Below are 18,819 nucleotides of genomic sequence, written 5' to 3'. Positions count from 1 at the left end.
TTTTTTGCAGTTTTCAATGATGAATCCACAAACCTTCCAAGAAATATTTACAGCGACGATTTCCCATATGGTGGAAAGAATCAACAAAAACACAACGTTGCAAATAATTGCAAATACATTTTTATCCAATCCGGCAACGTCGCCGATATTCGCGACGGTACTTGTTGAGTACCTTCTCCAAAGGATGGAGGAAATGGGGACTAATGTAGAGAGATCTAATCTTTACTTGAGACTATTCAAACTAGTGTTTGGTTCCGTCAGCCTCTTCCCAACTGAGAATGAACAAATGCTGAGACCACACTTGCATAGCATTGTTAACAAGGCCATGGATTATGCCATGACAGCTAAAGAACCCTACAATTATTTCCTACTACTGAGGGCGTTATTCCGATCCATTGGAGGCGGCAGCCACGACCTTTTATACCAAGAATTCTTACCACTTCTACCCAATCTACTTGAAGGATTGAATCGCCTACAGAGTGGCCTACATAAGCAACACATGAAAGATCTTTTCGTCGAGTTATGCTTGACTGTACCGGTAAGATTAAGTAGTCTATTACCTTATCTACCGATGCTCATGGATCCTTTAGTATCTGCGCTAAATGGCTCCCACACTTTAATATCACAAGGGTTGAGGACTCTCGAGCTCTGTGTCGATAACTTGCAACCCGACTTCTTGTATGAACACATCCAGCCGGTCAGGGCTGACCTCATGCAAGCGCTGTGGAGGACATTGCAGAACAATGAAGTTGCCAGAATCGCGTTCAGAGTCCTCGGGAAATTCGGCGGCGGCAACCGCAAGATGATGATAGAACCACAGAGACTCGAGTATAGAGAAACTGACGCGCCACCGCCCGCGGTGCAAGCATACTTCCAAGACCAACCGAAACCCATAGATTTCGAAGTAGACAAAGTAATAGAGACAGCTTTTTCTGCGTTAAAGTCAAGCATGACAGATCCATTTTACCGACGACAATGTTGGGAGGTGTTGCGATGCTACTTAGCTTCGTCACTTAATTTGGACGACGACAAGGCGACCTTACAGAAACTGTTCAACCACCCCAGTTTCATTGACGGCAAGATTCAAATCCAGAACGGACCTTACTACAAATGCTCGAACAGTATAGTGAGAAACACACATCGCACGGCTCTGACAGGGATGTTCGTGGCCGCTGCTATCAAAGAGTTACGTCATCACGTGCTACCGACCATGGTGTCGTTGGTGAGGCACTACACTATGGTAGCGATAGCTCAGCAGGCGGGGCCGTTCGTCGAAAGCTCTGCACCTAAAGACGGTCTGGATGCATTGGTCCTAGTCGATGCTATCGCCGTCATTATGGGTCACGAAGAAAAGGAATTATGCAAGCCTGGCCATCTTGCATTAGTTCTAATGATAGAGACTGCAGCTACGGTGCTTGGAAGCCGAGAACGTGCGTGCAGATTACCTTTGATGGAGTACCTCGCTGAACGAATGTCGGCGCTGTGTTATGAGCGAGCCTGGTACGCCAAGCTGGGCGGTTGCATCGCAGTCAAGTTCATGGTAGAGAAAATGGCACCAGAATGGGTTTACAAGCACGTGTTCACATTTTTGAAGGCCGTGCTGTTCGTTATGATGGATTTGACGGGTGAAGTTTCTTCGGGTGCGATAGATATGGCGACGGTTAACCTGGAGAGGCTCGTTAGAGTTTGCGTGGTTGGGCCTTGTACGCAATCGGTGGAGGCGGAAGGTGACGTAGCTGCGGCGAAGGCTAGAGCCTTACATGATGTGCTTCAAGAACTTGTACTGCAAGTGACTAGTCCTCATCTTCTTGTCAGACAACAGGTAAAAAAACATTACTTATTTCACCTTTAATTTCTGTATGTAGACATAGATCATATTGTTTTAATTGTAATTTAATATCCAGGCCATGAAATCATTGGAGCTCATAGCCGAATTACAGAAGAAGACAGTAACAGAAGTAATGGATCCGCATAGAGAAGTGTTAGCGGATATAATTCCGCCGAAGAAACATCTGCTTCGTCATCAACCAGCGAACGCCCAGATGGGTCTTATGGACGGAACTACCTTCTGTACTACTTTGAAACCCCGCCTGTTCACTATAGGTAAGTGTGTTACTTGCCGTGCCTAAGGCTAAGACTTAGACTATTCTCTACTTTGACTTTGACTAATCTCTAAGACTTAGGTGCATATAATCAGGCTGTATGTTATATACCGTGATATTCAGAAAGTTGTTCTTTTGGTATTTCATAAGAGTTCCATGATTTATTTATTTTCGTTTTCCAGATCTAAACATAAACGAACACAAAGTATTCTTCCGTGAGCTACTTTCGCTATGTGAAGCTGAGGACGCGATGCTAGGAAAACTGCCATGTTACAAAGGGGTTAATCTTGTGCCGCTACGTGCGTCTGCTTTGAAAGCTCTTGCTGCCTGCCATTATATACAGGAAAAGCATTGCCGTGAGAAGATATTCCAAGTGCTCTACAAGTCTCTTGAGAAAAATGATCAAGAATTGCAACAGGTAAATTATCTTCGTTAAATATTCTTGTCAGATTTGTGGATACGAGTACTTATTAGTATGAAACTTTATGGTTGTATAATGTATTTTATATTTACTTTTAGGTTGGTTTCGAGTGCATGCAGAAATTCCTGTCAGGTTTCCAAATCGATATGGAGATGGTACACCCAGTAATGCGACCTCTTTTGCTAACACTTGGTGACCATAGACATTTGAGCGTGAATGGAGCAAAGAGGTTGTCATACCTGACTCAACTGTTCCCTTCCACGTTCAGTGAGAAACTGTGTGAACAGCTACTGCAGTTGTTGAAGAAACTTCTGGATTATTCTATACAGACCAACAGAGGTATGTGCCATTTTGGACCCAAGCTTCAATAATAATAATATTTAAATAAGTCATTTAATAAAATGTGTTGTTCCCAGGAGGAAACTTCCTCCAGAGTGTTTCAAAGAATATGGAAAACGAGCAGAAGATAATAATCCTGATCGGTATATTCCACCAAATACCGGCCGCGTCACCTCGGTTTATTGACGTGTTGTGTCGGCTCATATTCCACACTGAGAAGTCGCTTATGATCGAAGCCGGATCTCCGTTCAGAGAACCACTTGTAAAGTTCTTAATGAGGTACGTTCCTACAATGATCCATAATACTGTCTTACCTACTGTATTAAAAGATTGCGAAAGCGTTTTTCGTTTATGTTTCCATGGCATCGATATCGAGATATTTACCGATGGTATAACATTTTCAGGTACCCTAAAGAGACTTTAGACCTAATACTGAGCGACAACAACATAAAAGACCAGCAATGGAGTCGATTCCTTGTCTTCCTCATCAAACACCCGAAAGCTGGTCCCCCATACAGAGAGGCTTTGCAAACGGCCAAGAAACCCCGTCTTATGCAACTGTTGGCGGCCAATACTGGTGGTAATTCGGCCAACCTGCCAACAGCCGACCGGTCGGAGATGCAGTTCCAAGCTGTTAGAGTGATATCCCTGTTGATCAAGTTCGATGAGAAATGGTTGGCCGGCCAACCTGATTTGATCGAGTTGTTGAAGCGTATTTGGTGCAGCGATCAGTACCATGTGAGTATTTTGACCCCCTTTTAGTTTTTGGTTAAATATTTATTCGGTAAATTATTTTCTCTTAAATGTAGCGTATACAACTAGGGCCCAAGCTAACTGACAGCAAAATATCTGTCTTTCCTAAAACAACGGTAACCCTGGAATTTAAACGTGAAAATTCACATTAAACAAGTGTTTCAATGAACCTGACGTTTTGCGTAGTCGGTAAACTTAGACTTGACTTAAACAAGACATATTCTTCACCAAAAATGAGTACTAACAATAGTTTTGTCGTTATATTGTTTCAGGAAGTACACAAGAAAGTAGAAATAGTTGACTGTACGCACTGGAAGGAGCCCAAGCTGATAGTGAAGATATTGCTCCACTACTTCGTGCAGCACAAGTCCAGCATCGACTTGTTGTTCCAGCTGCTGCGAGCCTTGTGCGACCGATTCATACCTGACTTCCAGGTAACGAATATTTATTGCTCTAGCTAGTGTAAGCTAGTATAATCTTATTTTCGTTATTATAGACGAACAAACAGATTGAATATTTAAATGCAAATGTCATTTGAATTAGCAAAATGTCTGTTATAGACAATCTGTAAACAATTTCTTCATGATACAAAAAGAAAAAGTGCCCCTTTTACGCCCTAGTGATTTCAAAAACCTCAAACATAAAATCACTTATTCTAGCTTGGCTGCAAAACAGCACTTTTTCAACGTCATTATTTACAAAAGACAGCTTGAAAACGCGCACCCATGTTTCTCCAATTCACTTTCGTCTAAAGCTCACAATCATTTTACAAAAAATTAATATTTAAAGAAGTATATCTATGTTTCTCTTTCCAGTTCCTACGCGACTTCCTAGAGAACACAGTAGCTCAGACATACGACATCGAATGGAAGCGAGCCGCATTCTTCCGCTTCGTGGAACATTTCGCCAGTGATGCCATGTCTCAGGACTTGAAGGCCAAGGTTCTGCAGATGATCCTGATCCCGTGCTTCGCAGTCAGCTTCGAGAAGGGACAGAAGATTGTAGGTGGCTCGCCGGCGCCCTATCAGGATAATCCCGACAATGTCGTCTCCGTGTTTATTAATAATGTAAGTTTTTATGCTGATGTGTGTGTGTTGTAGTTAGTTATATTGTTTTTTAATTTATTAAAAAAAATGCATGTGTTAAATGAGGGAGCTTTTGTAACAAAACATGAATTTACTTGTCTATTGATTCCTTAAATTATGAGTATTAAGCAAAAATTAGGCTACATACAGAATTTTACATTTCATATTGATCTGTCTTCATATTTAGCATTTCTTAATATTCTTACTGCATATTGCATTTCCACCTTATGAGCATCATAGAATGCAATAACCTATACCTATGCATTTAAAGTTCTCACTAACCCCATAATCCACCAATCATACACGATAGTCGCGTTAATTAATACCAGTTTCTATCTCAGGTGATTGACCCAGAGAATCCGTTCGCGTGTTCGGACGCGGTACGCATATCTCTCTTGCAGTTCGCTTGCCTACTCCTCGAACAAGCGTCACCGCATATACATGATGCGAACAATAAGAAGCAAGGCAATAAACTAAGGAGACTCATGACCTTTGCCTGGCCCTGTCTGCTTGGCAAGAACTTTGTTGATCCTGCGACTAGGTGAGTTTTGTAGAAATTTTATGATACCCATGTTGTATGTAAGTGTTAGGTAATAATTGGTTGAGGATTGAAGCTTGAATCCTGCAGTCGATTCGTGCGTGATTTTTCCATTTTGAGACTTATGTGTCTATCGCTTCCCCCAGAGGGGAGCTTCTTAGGTACTAGGCTTTTTTTTGATTACTCAAGACTTCAAAATGTATATTGGTTTGAGTTTTGATTACATGGCATGTATTCCACAGGTATCACGGACATCTACTGTTGAGTCATATCATAGCTAAGTTCGCTATCCACAAGCGGATAGTGTTGCAAGGTAAGCTTAATACAACCTTCGTTAATATAACTTCTTAAAAATAATTAATTATAGGACATAACTCCCGCTACCGGGTGAAAAGTGCAGTAGGTTTTTGCGTAGCAAATTACGCTACAATTACAGTTATTTCTTTTACGACATGTTTCTTAAACTTATTATTATAAAAAACCTTTTTTTTATTTTATTAAAATTTACCCTTATTTTGTTTTCTAGTATTCCACAGTCTCCTAAAAGCGCATGCAGTGGAAGCCCGCTCCGTGGTGCGTCAGGCACTCGAGATACTGACGCCCGCCATGCCACAACGTATGGAGGATGGCAACACCATGCTCACGCACTGGACCAAGAAGATCATAGTGGAAGACGGTCACTCCGTACAGCAACTGTTCCATATACTGCAGCTTGTTGTTAGACATTACAAGGTAGGTGAACTTTGTTATAAGAATGGGAATTAATAAGAACAGAACTCATATCTTATTCTTATTTATGTGGTCACAAATTAATAAATTACAGATTGTGATTAAATAATTTATGAAATGGATTCAAAATATATTTTGTACTTTGTAAATGTATTTTGTTGTTGGATGGATTTCTGCCGCACTGTAAAAATAATTGACATAAAAACGTGCTACAATGTGGTCCAACCTTAATAAATCACTTTATCTTTGAATTCTGTACTTGAAAAGGAGGCCACCGTCGTATACTTTCGCGATTTAATTTACTCCACGAAACTTTAAATTTTCTTAACAAAACAAAGATCAGATGGGTTCAATCCCAATATTTCTCCATTAAACCTCGACACAAACATACACAGCTCTTAATACAAAAGCCTATCATTATTAACCAAAGAATTCCTTCTCCAGGTGTACTTCCCAGTCCGTCACGCACTGGTAGGACACATGGTAGCCGCGATGCAGCGCCTAGGCTTCTCAGCGACCGCCTCGCTGGAACATCGCCGCCTTGCCGTCGATCTGGCTGAAGTCGCTCTCAAGTGGGAGCTCCAGAGGATTAGAGATCACTCCAATGATGATAATGTGGTGAGTAATTTTATGTGTGTCTACTGTTTCAATCTGCAGAATTGATGATCTCCACCTTTCACAGCCACTTTTCCAGGGTCCTCATTATGTCTAACTCCAATGAGATCCCTGGAGTTTCTTGCGGGTTCTTCTCAATAAGACCGTTTAGAAGAGTTTTCATAGGCCTATTTGAAATAAATAAAAATATACTTTGATTTTGATCTCATTTTACACAGTTGCTGCAAGAGCGTATTCATAACGTCTTCTCCATATTTCGTCATGATACAGCTTTAATATTTTTTCCTCAACAGCTGCTAGAATGTCCATATGATTTGACCCCATTTGCTCAAACTCTATGTCAAAAATAAATAAATAATAACGATTATATACCAACGAAACAATTCCAATATCCTCCCAACCCCCAGGTTGCCACATCACCAAGCGGTGCAATGAAGCGCGTCTCCTCAGACGAGAGCAGCTCCGAAGCTCGTAAGGCCCTCAACACCGGCTGGGCCAGCCCGCAGGCCAGCGCCGCGCGGATGGAGCCAGACGCCGCCAAGCCGTTGGACAGGCAACACGTCGATGTGGTGGTCAATCTGCTGCTCAGGCTGGCATGTCAAGTAAGTATTTATGATGTTTGGTTGTGTGGGGAAATAGGGGTGGTAATGTGTTTAAAGTATATTTCAGAACTTGTTTTGTTATTGTTTGCGGAACCTCGGAAAAAATGTTTGCGGTCTAGGTATCTTCGATATATATTCAGTAAACGTAACGCTCGGCCCTTTTTCAGTATCCTTTTTCAAAATATGGAGTAAAGTAGAATCCTAAAAAATACAAACATGTGAATAGATAAGCTCCGCCTTTTAGGGAAGTCATGTGAAAAAAGGCATGGTTTTTCCCAGCATTTTTTACATAACGGTTTATCCAACTGTTTGGTGTAAAGTTCCCGTCGAATGACTGCTCCTCCGAAGCGCATGCGTAGTTGTTTTTTTTTTATACATTTGGCTATCCTACTGTCGTGTTCCGTCGTAGGTCTTTTACGTACCAGGGCCGCGGTAACTCTTTAGAACAATCCCGCAGCTCCGGCAGGCCTTGGCCCTGCTAGGCCCCGCTGGGGTTGAACATTATACTATCTTTAAGTCACTAGAGACCAACTTTATCCCTGTTATCCATATTATCACGTGTCGTGTGGCCACATGTGCAGGTGAACGAGGGCTCTGTGGGCGGCGCGGCGGGCGCGTCGCCGGGCGAGCAGCTGTCGCGGCGCTGCGTGCTGCTGCTCAAGGCGGCGCTCAAGCCCGACGTGTGGCCGCATCTGTGCGAGCCCAAGCTCGCCTGGCTCGACAAAGTGAGTCATACAACGCATAAGCCTAATTTAGTATACATAAGAGAAGGTACATAAAAAGAAGAAAAAAGTTTGACGTCAAGAGTAAATTAAGTTATCACCTTGCCGGCTTCGGTAGATCCACGAGTGCTATAAGCAGATGTCTTGTACGCCGAGGGTTTTTATTGAGTAATAAATTGTTGAATGGAGCTTTTAAAAGGTTTGTTATTTATTATGGACACTAAAATCTGAAAATGAAAGGTTTCGTAAAGTTAACAAGTAACAATTGTTATAATATTTTTGTATACATATATTATGTACTTTTGAATTTAATAGTCAAAAATGTAATAAAAATGTTGCACAACAGAAAATTCTTTACAATCATCTTAATTTTTTTAAGGTATTCTCAACAGCGGACGCCAACGCAGGTGGATGCGCAAACGCATGCACAGCGCTAGAACTGCTAGTATTCCTACTAGGAGTACTGCGACGAGAACAGATCCTCGTAGCTTTGAAGCCACTACAACGAGGTTTAGCGGCTTGTGTGTCGTCGACCAACCCTAAGATAGTGCGGTTAACGCATAACTTGTTAGCGAAACTCACTGCGATATTCCCGACTGAACCTACTGGAGCTGCGCAGGCGTCGAAGGTATGTAATCGTGTACAGATGAACTTTATAATATAGAAGATTATATTATAGATGATATTAAGCAAATGATTTCCATTAAAAAAAGGATTTATAATTTAACTCTCTGAAGATTTGTTAATTGTTGTATAGAGGTATAGTCCATATTTGAGCGAAATCACTGTCGTTCTACGATACAATTCTTTACAATTTATTAATGAAAATTGATAATGTCACTGTTTGGCTGTGTCCACATTTGTGGGCTGAATTATTATTTCACAACTACACTATAAATACTATTGAATATATTCATATTCTCTTTTTATCCCACAGTACGAAGAACTAGAAACCCTATACGCATGTGTAAGCAAATACGCTTTCGAAGGGCTAGCTACATACGAGAAGTCGGCCGGCGGTCAGGCCGCCAGTGGAACGGCCGCCGCCGGCACAACGCCACCTAGCGGCGCGAGCGCATTACTAGGACCTCTGATGATGTTGAAGGCCTGCTGTGCTTCAAGCCCGTCTTATATTGATAGGCTGCTACAGCCATTGATGAGGGTGCTACAGAGAATGGCAAGAGACCACGTGGCTCCGAATCCTGATCATGCTTTGGCTGATTTACTTGTAAGTACTTATTTCCTAAAATTCCTTAAACTTGATGGCGGCTCATAGCTGATTTCCGAGAGGCTATGGTTGGGGATATGGCACATAAGCGATGATGTACCATATCCCCAACCATATGATACCTTAACCACTCCCTCATATCTTACAAAATACACAAACATCCGAATTGATGAGAACCTCTTCCTTTTTGTCGGTTAAAAATAATTTTTGCTCAACTTCTTGCGCGATGTTCCGAGCTGCCAAAGAGTTTGACTGTCCTATAAAATATGATTTTGTGGACGTAAATATTGATATATCTTTTCAGATTTTGGCATTAGATTTACTGAAGGCCCGCGTATCCGTGATGCCTGTGGATACAAGAAAGACCTTTATCGGCAATATACTGGTGGGGCTTATTGAGAAAACTACTGATGCTAAGGTAAATTCTAATACTTTTAGATTTGCGTTTATTGATCCTCTTCGTTACTCTTCGTGACTTTATATACTATAAAGTCACTAATTTTGGTGCGTAGCTGCTACCGGTGAGACAGGAAGCCGACCCCAACATAGTTGGAAAAAGGCTCGGGAGATGATGGTATATTAACCCATTTTCCTTTCCAGGTGATGAAAGCAATAATCCGCATGGTCGAAGAGTGGGTGAAGTGGCGAGCCCCGGCGGTCGGCGCCGCCGCCCCCACCGCCGTGCCCTCGCTCAGAGAGAAGTCCATCCTGCTCGTCAAGCTCATGCAATATGTGGAGAAACGGTTCCCTGATGATTTGGAACTGAATGCCCTGTTTCTGGAGCTTATTAATTATGTCTACAGGTAAGCCAGTCTATGGAGTTTCTTGTCGACTCTTCTCTTTAAGACTGTGAACTGTGCACAGCACATAGCTTTGGACGTTTCGTAAGAACCTCTAATCCAGTCTACTTGAAATATAAACCTTTGACTAGGTTTCTGTTGGATTTCTACAGGTTCATTTGTTTTGATTTTTGTCAAGTCTAGCTCGACTTGACTTCTGTCGTACATAGTTGTAGAAGCTACAATATCGTTTTAATTTTCAGTCAAAACAATCATAGTGGGAGGTTATTTCGACTAGAGCAATGATACTCCACCTATATACGTTTTCCAGATCCCAAAAATAAAACTTACGTTAATGTTTTATGACCATTTTTCCCCAACAGAGATGACCACCTCAAAATGACAGAGCTATCAATGAAGCTAGAGCCGGCATTCCTGGCGGGTCTTCGCTGCCCACAGCCAAACATTCGCGCTAAATTCTTCGAAGTATACGACCAGAGTGTGCGTAGACGCATCTTCGACCGGCTTCTGTATATCATCTGCTCGCAGAACTGGGATAATATTGGACAGCACTTTTGGATTAAGCAGTGCCTTGAGCTGCTGCTTGTTACTTGTGTGCCTAGTAAGTTTTATGAAATTGTTTTTATATCTATTTTGTGTAGTGAAATTTCGATATTTTCTTTTAGACAAAATGTCGATATCGATGCCTCTATTTGGCAAAGAAACTACTTATTAATCTAACTATACCAACGCATGCTTTTAGGCCAGGGTTTCCCAAAGTATAAATCATAAAATACATTAACAAATTGTTATAGGGAACTGGCCTATCATAAAATACATTAACAAATTGTTATGGGGAACTTGTATTAGCTGGGTTGGAGTTGGAGCCCAAATATTGTGGGAAATATTGAAACACTGTTTGAAGCACTTATAACGATCACATAAATATCACACATCCTAATTGTTTACCCCATAAAATGAATGTCTACTAATTGTCCTACATTCTTTTCAGGTACACAAATCCGCCTATCGAATCCAAAGTACCTGCTGCCCAGCATATCTTCAGTGATCAACTCAGCTGACAGCGAAGACCGCAAATCCTTCGTCATATTCAGCAGCGTGAAGGAAGAGTCTTCCGATGGGTTCAGTGACTCGCTGGAGCCTGATAAGGAAGATGTCTTAGATATGGACCTGGATTCTAGCTCTAATAAAGATGATTGTACTAAGACTGTCACAAATAGGTGAGTGAAAAATATATTTGTTATGGGTCAAGCAAGCTCTGTTATGGTGTTTTTGGCACGTTTTTCAGTCAATTTGGTGAACCTAACTAGAGTCTTTATGGCGTAGTCCTATATATTACTGGTGATTTCCCACAAAAAGTTAAAGGTTTTTCAGGATTCTTTACTGTCAGGCTATTGTCTCGTTGTCATTCCTTGGTTCTCTTTCTTTATTCATAGGATAGGTTCCTTCCTACTGCAATAACACAGTACACAATACGTACATGTATTATCGGGTCTGAAATAAGACTATTCGAAATTAATCGGGTACCTGTAGGTTCCTGTAGGTACCCGATTAATTTGGTTAGCTACGTAGATTGTCCAATAAGACTAAAAACTTTACATATTTTGTATACCCATGTTTTCTTTGTCCACAGACTGAAAACCCTAAATCAAATCGTGGCCAAGCAATCAGAATTCCTAGAACTAGCTCGTCGCGTTCGTACAGAGCAGCTGGTAGTAGCCGCAGCTCAACTGTGCCACATGGACGATGCGCTGGCACATCACACGTGGCTGCGGCTGTTCCCGAGGCTGTGGTCCACGCTGGATGAACGGCAACTGGGGGTAAGAAGCCTGTGATATTATCTTAGCAGCTGGTAGTAGCCGCAGCTCAACTGTGCCACATGGACGATGCGCTGGCACATCACACGTGGCTGCGGCTGTTCCCGAGGCTGTGGTCCACGCTGGATGAACGGCAACTGGGGGTAAGAAGCCTGTGATATTATCTTAGCAGCTGGTAGTAGCCGCAGCTCAACTGTGCCACATGGACGATGCGCTGGCACATCACACGTGGCTGCGGCTGTTCCCGAGGCTGTGGTCCACGCTGGATGAACGGCAACTGGGGTAAGAAGCCTGTGATATTATCTTAGCAGCTGGTAGTAGCCGCAGCTCAACTGTGCCACATGGACGATGCGCTGGCACATCACACGTGGCTGCGGCTGTTCCCGAGGCTGTGGTCCACGCTGGATGAACGGCAACTGGGGTAAGAAGCCTGTGATATTATCTTAGCAGCTGGTAGTAGCCGCAGCTCAACTGTGCCACATGGACGATGCGCTGGCACATCACACGTGGCTGCGGCTGTTCCCGAGGCTGTGGTCCACGCTGGATGAACGGCAACTGGGGTAAGAAGCCTGTGATATTATCTTAGCAGCTGGTAGTAGCCGCAGCTCAACTGTGCCACATGGACGATGCGCTGGCACATCACACGTGGCTGCGGCTGTTCCCGAGGCTGTGGTCCACGCTGGATGAACGGCAACTGGGGGTAAGAAGCCTGTGATATTATCTTAGCAGCTGGTAGTAGCCGCAGCTCAACTGTGCCACATGGACGATGCGCTGGCACATCACACGTGGCTGCGGCTGTTCCCGAGGCTGTGGTCCACGCTGGATGAACGGCAACTGGGGTAAGAAGCCTGTGATATTATCTTAGCAGCTGGTAGTAGCCGCAGCTCAACTGTGCCACATGGACGATGCGCTGGCACATCACACGTGGCTGCGGCTGTTCCCGAGGCTGTGGTCCACGCTGGATGAACGGCAACTGGGGTAAGAAGCCTGTGATATTATCTTAGCAGCTGGTAGTAGCCGCAGCTCAACTGTGCCACATGGACGATGCGCTGGCACATCACACGTGGCTGCGGCTGTTCCCGAGGCTGTGGTCCACGCTGGATGAACGGCAACTGGGGGTAAGAAGCCTGTGATATTATCTTAGCAGCTGGTAGTAGCCGCAGCTCAACTGTGCCACATGGACGATGCGCTGGCACATCACACGTGGCTGCGGCTGTTCCCGAGGCTGTGGTCCACGCTGGATGAACGGCAACTGGGGGTAAGAAGCCTGTGATATTATCTTAGCAGCTGGTAGTAGCCGCAGCTCAACTGTGCCACATGGACGATGCGCTGGCACATCACACGTGGCTGCGGCTGTTCCCGAGGCTGTGGTCCACGCTGGATGAACGGCAACTGGGGGTAAGAAGATTGTCAAATATATCCTAATGCCATATAGAGGTACTAAGTATGGTTTTCTAATAAAGTGAGTTACGGATTTAATCACCTAACAAGCCCTGTCAGAGTTTTAGTATACAGTATACAGTACTTTTATGTAAAACGATTGGTGGGAGATTCTCCGGATTTTTTATTTAGTTTCAATAAATATTGAGTTGTTGACGCCAATCTATTGATTCTAATATAAGGGCTAATTTGACTTTTGGTTATTTAGTAATTTATTCACTTCTTTTTCATGACATAAAATTAATAAAAATAAAATGGCCCTACTCCTATTATAGTAATCATATTTCAAGTATATTTTTGGTCTACCCAGACGGTAATGAACGAGATAGTCCCGTTCATAATATCGGGCGTGCACACTGGTCAGCGTGATCAGCCGCTCAGCGCCCTCAACACTTTCATCGAGGCGCTGGCGCGGTGCAACCCGCCCGTCAGTATTAAGCCGTAAGTATTTAAATTTTTGACTTTATTGTTTAGTCACTAGGGCTTGTTTTTGAGGACTAAAATTGCTTTTGTCACTTATCGGTTATCTATCGTACTATCACAGTAACTTTTATGTAAGTACCTACTGTAACTGTATAGTTCCTTATGGGTACTACCCATATGTCCTCCCCTATGTAATCACTTATGAACAACCCATGTATAATCCCTTGGATACTACACCTATGTACTTTCTCAACTTCCTGCCTACGCTTTTATGTATGCTCCCTCATGCCCTCCCCCCCATATATACCCCTTTATGTAATCACTTATGAACTACCCTGTATACACCCTTATGTCCTAGTGCTTATGTGCTTCCTTATGTACTCCCCCTCTTTACTCCTTCATTAATATTAACATCGAAGTAAAGTATGCGCTCGCACAATGACAGCGAAGCAGAACATTGACAGCAAAACGAACGTCATCCGTTTTGGATCACATCATACAAGCTGATCTTACTAAAATCTTATTTGTTGTCTCCAGGCCCATGATGAAGTATCTCGGCAAGACACACAACTTATGGCATCGCATGACACTGAACCTAGAACAGATGGCCATAGATCAAGCGAGTGGCAGAGCCCAACGGGAGCCTCTCGAGATATACGACTATGATATTGAAACTACTACACCTACTGTGAGTATTGTTTTCACTGACAACATAAACATAATAAACTGTTGTTTTAAGAAAAGTGACGTTTATGTTGTCGGTGAATTTGGGCGAATGTATTTTTTTGTTGAATTAAATGCTTGTAACTTCCGATACTACGAAATTCTATTTTATTGTTGCTGGGGAGTTTGTTCCACCACTTCTCCTTCCAAGCAAAAAACATCTTGACCTTCAAAACTGCTGATTTTCGACCTACTTTGAATAAATGAATTTTTATGTATTTTTTTTTACTGTATATTTTAAATCAATATTTGCTTATTAACAGGAGGTGCTAGACTCCCTGAGCGATATGTTGGAACTATTGCAAGAAGAGGACATGTGGTCCGGCCTGTGGCAGAAACACGCGCGCTACAGAGAGACCAACGTCGCGATAGCGTACGAACAACAAGGCTTCTTCGAACAGGCGCAAGTATGTATTACTAAGTGTTAATTACTCTGTGATCCTTTATTAAAAATAAATAGTTCTTTCTATATCAAAATAAATAGTTCTTTCTATATTAAAATAAATAGCTTCAGCTGAATGGGTTTTGAAAAAAAAATCTGTGCTATTCGTACCTTTTCACATATTAGACCGTTCGTTTCCTTAAGGATGCCTAAGGATGCCTAACTTTTTTAGCAAAAAAATATAGGAAAAAATTGTTGAAGCTACTTACAGTCACCGTCGCTTGACAGTGTCACATACAGAAAGAAAGAAACGTATAGAAATAAATATAAAAGTACCAGTGTAGTGATTGTTTAATAAAGCTTTCTCATATAAAATCTTTCAGGCTGCGTACGACGTCGCTATGGCTAAACTTAAACAGGAGTACACCGCCAACCCTTCCTCATACAACATGCATAAAGAGTGCACACTTTGGACCCAACATTGGCTCAAATGCGCCAAGGAGTTGAACCAATGGGATTCGCTACTAGAACTGGGCTTGACAAGAAGTGGGAGAGATCCCTTCTTGATATTGGAAAGCTCATGGAGGAATCCTAATTGGACCACCATGAAAGAGGCGCTGGCTGAAGTTGAATACAACTGTCCTAAGGAATTGGGTATGTTTTTTTGCTTTCTTTGTGGGAAATTATTAAATGACTTTTTTGCACACAATAAATATACAAAGAATAAAAACAGTTTATGTACAAGCGTTTTATATAAATAAATAAACTCACCATGTTCCTTCTTAATAATAATAATCTTCCACGCCGATTTCGGCAACGGCGACCACTTCGACCCTAATGGCGTGCGTGTGCTCTCATGTGGCTGGAGTATCCAATTTTGTGCGTGAAAGTCCGCGCACACTGCGGACATGTCAGGGTACCAGCCACAAAGTTGTAGTTGATAGCTACAGGTGGTCGAGCTTTCAACTCATCTCGTTTGGCATCCAACTCAGAAAGCCGGCGTGCTTCAAAGTCAAAGACTTTGGCTTTAACGCGGCTTCTCCAGTCTCTGCGGTTGGATGCCAGATTCTCCCACTGAGATGGTTCAATGGAACAGCTTTTCATGTGGCGCTTCAGCACATCCTTGTATCGCAGCAGCTGTCCGCCACGTTTCCGCTTGCCCTCCTGCAACTCGGAGTAGAGGATGCGCTTGGCCACTCTAGTATCCGGCATGCGCAGTACATGCCCGCACCAACGAAGCTGTCTCCTCATGAGGTATGCTTCAATGCCACCTACATTGGCTTTCCTCAACACTTCTGTGTTACGCACACGATCAAACCAACGGATATTTAATATTTTGCGCAGACATTTGAGGTGGAAGCGGTCTAGTTGCTTGATGTGGCGTCGGTACAGTGTCCATGTTTCCGCTGAGTAGAGTATACAAGGCAACACAACTGCCATATACACAGAGACCTTTGTGGATATCTTTAGGTCATGGGAGCTGAAGACCTTCTTGTCGAATTTGCCGAAAGCAGCGGCTGCAGCACCAATTCTGCTATTGATTTCGGCGTCAAGGTCGCACTTTGATGTTATAATGGTCCCCAAATATTGAAATTTATCGACCTGCTTCAGCACATCTTCACCAAGCATAATGGTCAGTTCTTGACGTCCGTGATTGTCTAAAGACATCACTTCTGTCTTTTTGACGCTGATTTTTAGACCAAATGTACAGCACTGCTTGTGAAGGTTCGTGACTAGCTGTTGCAGGACTTCAGGGGATTCAGCCACGAAACAGAGGTCATCTGCATACATAATGTCCTGTATATGTGCATAGGACACCTTTGTGGTCGCCTTGAGTCTATTCAGATTGAAAAGTTTGCCGTCAGTCCGATAACGAATACGAACTCCTTCAGGAGAAGAAGTCAATACTTCCCGGACTACAACTGCGAAATATAATGCAAACAATGTGGGAGCCAGGACACAACCTTGCTTCACTCCACAGGTGACGGAGAAGAAGCTCGATTGGTCATCTTCAACCGCTACACAACATTGCATGTCATCGTGCAGGAGTCGCAGGAGTCTTATGAACTTCTCTGTACATCCCAACTTTCTCAGTACCTTCCAGAGGGCCTCGCGAGGACGCAGTCAAAGGCTTTTCCAGATCAATAAAGCAGAAATACAAGTGCTGTCCCTGCTCTCTACTTTTTTCCTGGAGTTGACGGACTGCGAATATTGCCTCACAAGTTCCTCTGTCTGGTCTGAAACCAAATTGGGTTTCCGGCAGAATCTTTTCAGAGAGGTTCCTGAGGCGGTTCAGAAGTACTCTGGCGAAGACTTTTCCAGAGACAGAGAGCAGTGAAATACCGCGGTAAGAACCACATTCCGACCGGTCGCCTTTGTTCTTATAGAGAGCCCTGACGCGTGATAACTTAAAAGTTTCAGGAACTTGTTCTTTCTCCCACATAAGCACAAACATTTCCCAGACGCGCGAATGCAGTTCCTCGCCGCCGTACTTCAGAAGTTCACCTGGTATAAGGTCTAGGCCAACCGCACGCTGATTTTGCTGTTGTTTGATGGCACAAAGCACCTCATGTTTAGACAAGGCATCATCCAATTCTTCTGCTATTTGAAGTTGAGGCAAACTGTCTATGTAGTGTAGATCGGCTGTTCGATCTACATTAAGTAGCTTATTGAAGTGTTCTGCCCAACGATCTAACACTTCATTTTTGCTTTTCAGCAGAATTTTACCATCCAGCGACTTCAGTGGTACCTTTATGAAGTTGGTGGTACCCAGGAGATTGCGAATTTCACTATAGAAATCCCCGAGCTGATTACTATCAGCAAGCCACTGGATGTATTGAGCCTTGTCTTGCCACCATTTATCTTTAGTGTGTCTCGTGAGTTTACGCAACTCACGGTCACTCTCTCTTATAAGTGCGCTGTTATTACTGCGCTTGAGAAGTTCTCGATGTTTGGCAATAGCTTTAGAAAGAACTTCGTCGTTCTCATCAAACCAGTCTTGCTTGCGTTTATTTTTTAGACCTATGGTGTTAATGGCTACGCCAAGAATGGACGACGATAAAGCGTTCCAGTCTGCATCAATATCACCGGTATTTTTATGAGAGTGTATATCACATGCCAGCGTTTCAGCGTATTTGCTTCGGGGTCCCGGATGTTTGAGTTTCTCAATGTTTAAGTTCTGAGGCTTTTTCCTGCTAGCCCTGAATGGTCGCCGAAGGCAAATACGCAGTTTGGTGACAATTAGTCTATGGTCCGTCCAGCAATGAGCACCGCGCATAGCACGAGTGACTAGGACCTGAGAGATGTCTCGCTGCCTCGTGACCACCTTCCTTCCTTCTTAACCACCTCGGTAATTCTTTCGAACAATACCGCCAGCCAGTTTTATACTAAAGATTTGAACCCGTAACTTTGTGAATGTTCTATGCGAAACTATCTATTCGATAACCTATTCATCCATAACATAAATAAATAATTCTCAATAACACGTTTGTTATTCTATCAGCATGGCTAGTGAACCTGTACCGCGGCTACCTATGCATATGCGCGGGCGGCGAGGCTCAGCTCCCGGGAGTAGAACGTCACGCGGAGGCGGCGGCAGCACAGGCGCTGCGCGAGTGGCGACGTCTACCGCGCCTCGTGTCCCACGCGCATCTGCCGCTCCTCCGCGCCGCTCAGCAGCTCATGGAGCTCAGCGAGGCCGCGCAGATACATACCGTGAGTACCTCCTCCCCACCCTTCCTCACTCCTTGCAATAACACCTCCTGTACACAATCGCCACTGACACTACACTTTGGATTTGGATTTGAAAATAGAACACGTGTGGCTCGGCGACTTTGGTGGCCAGTTTCACTGGTCACTGATGAAGTCTTTGTTAGCTTGTTCTAACTTATCAGGAATTTTTCTGACAGATAAACTAAAACTTTTAGTTTCACACGTCTTTATAATATCTAGTCAAAAATATGAGCATTCTTTATCTGGCAGCTAATATTAAGTTTCAGATAACTAGATGACACTTTATCGGTAACCAGTGAAACCGGGCCTAGAACTGAGTATATAAAAATAACCGAATTTCAAATTAGATTAGAAGTTTTGTATGGCGT

The 18,819-nt window shown here is 43.2% G+C and overlaps 1 protein-coding gene across 1 annotated transcript in view; it reads left to right on the top strand.

The window, feature by feature from the left end:
* Positions 1 to 18,819, top strand: part of Nipped-a (Nipped-A) — a 32,243-nt gene that overhangs the window by 5,387 nt on the left and 8,037 nt on the right. The window contains exons 10-35 of the mRNA XM_049850801.2: positions 11 to 1,822; positions 1,905 to 2,103; positions 2,285 to 2,520; positions 2,622 to 2,862; positions 2,940 to 3,141; positions 3,267 to 3,600; positions 3,888 to 4,049; positions 4,431 to 4,682; positions 5,042 to 5,241; positions 5,481 to 5,551; positions 5,765 to 5,970; positions 6,412 to 6,585; positions 6,990 to 7,184; positions 7,766 to 7,909; positions 8,286 to 8,534; positions 8,844 to 9,134; positions 9,439 to 9,552; positions 9,735 to 9,937; positions 10,297 to 10,535; positions 10,926 to 11,154; positions 11,568 to 11,754; positions 13,502 to 13,632; positions 14,152 to 14,302; positions 14,601 to 14,744; positions 15,103 to 15,373; positions 18,222 to 18,433. Of these exons, the coding sequence (XP_049706758.2) occupies positions 11 to 1,822; positions 1,905 to 2,103; positions 2,285 to 2,520; positions 2,622 to 2,862; positions 2,940 to 3,141; positions 3,267 to 3,600; positions 3,888 to 4,049; positions 4,431 to 4,682; positions 5,042 to 5,241; positions 5,481 to 5,551; positions 5,765 to 5,970; positions 6,412 to 6,585; positions 6,990 to 7,184; positions 7,766 to 7,909; positions 8,286 to 8,534; positions 8,844 to 9,134; positions 9,439 to 9,552; positions 9,735 to 9,937; positions 10,297 to 10,535; positions 10,926 to 11,154; positions 11,568 to 11,754; positions 13,502 to 13,632; positions 14,152 to 14,302; positions 14,601 to 14,744; positions 15,103 to 15,373; positions 18,222 to 18,433 (6,849 nt within the window). The remainder of the gene's footprint in view (positions 1 to 10; positions 1,823 to 1,904; positions 2,104 to 2,284; positions 2,521 to 2,621; positions 2,863 to 2,939; positions 3,142 to 3,266; positions 3,601 to 3,887; positions 4,050 to 4,430; positions 4,683 to 5,041; positions 5,242 to 5,480; positions 5,552 to 5,764; positions 5,971 to 6,411; positions 6,586 to 6,989; positions 7,185 to 7,765; positions 7,910 to 8,285; positions 8,535 to 8,843; positions 9,135 to 9,438; positions 9,553 to 9,734; positions 9,938 to 10,296; positions 10,536 to 10,925; positions 11,155 to 11,567; positions 11,755 to 13,501; positions 13,633 to 14,151; positions 14,303 to 14,600; positions 14,745 to 15,102; positions 15,374 to 18,221; positions 18,434 to 18,819) is intronic.

This window comes from Helicoverpa armigera, chromosome 6, assembly GCF_030705265.1.
Source record: "Helicoverpa armigera isolate CAAS_96S chromosome 6, ASM3070526v1, whole genome shotgun sequence".
NCBI classification, from domain to species: domain Eukaryota; kingdom Metazoa; phylum Arthropoda; class Insecta; order Lepidoptera; family Noctuidae; genus Helicoverpa; species Helicoverpa armigera.
Note: the sequence above shows the minus strand (reverse complement) of the source record. Positions and strands in the feature narration are given on the sequence as shown.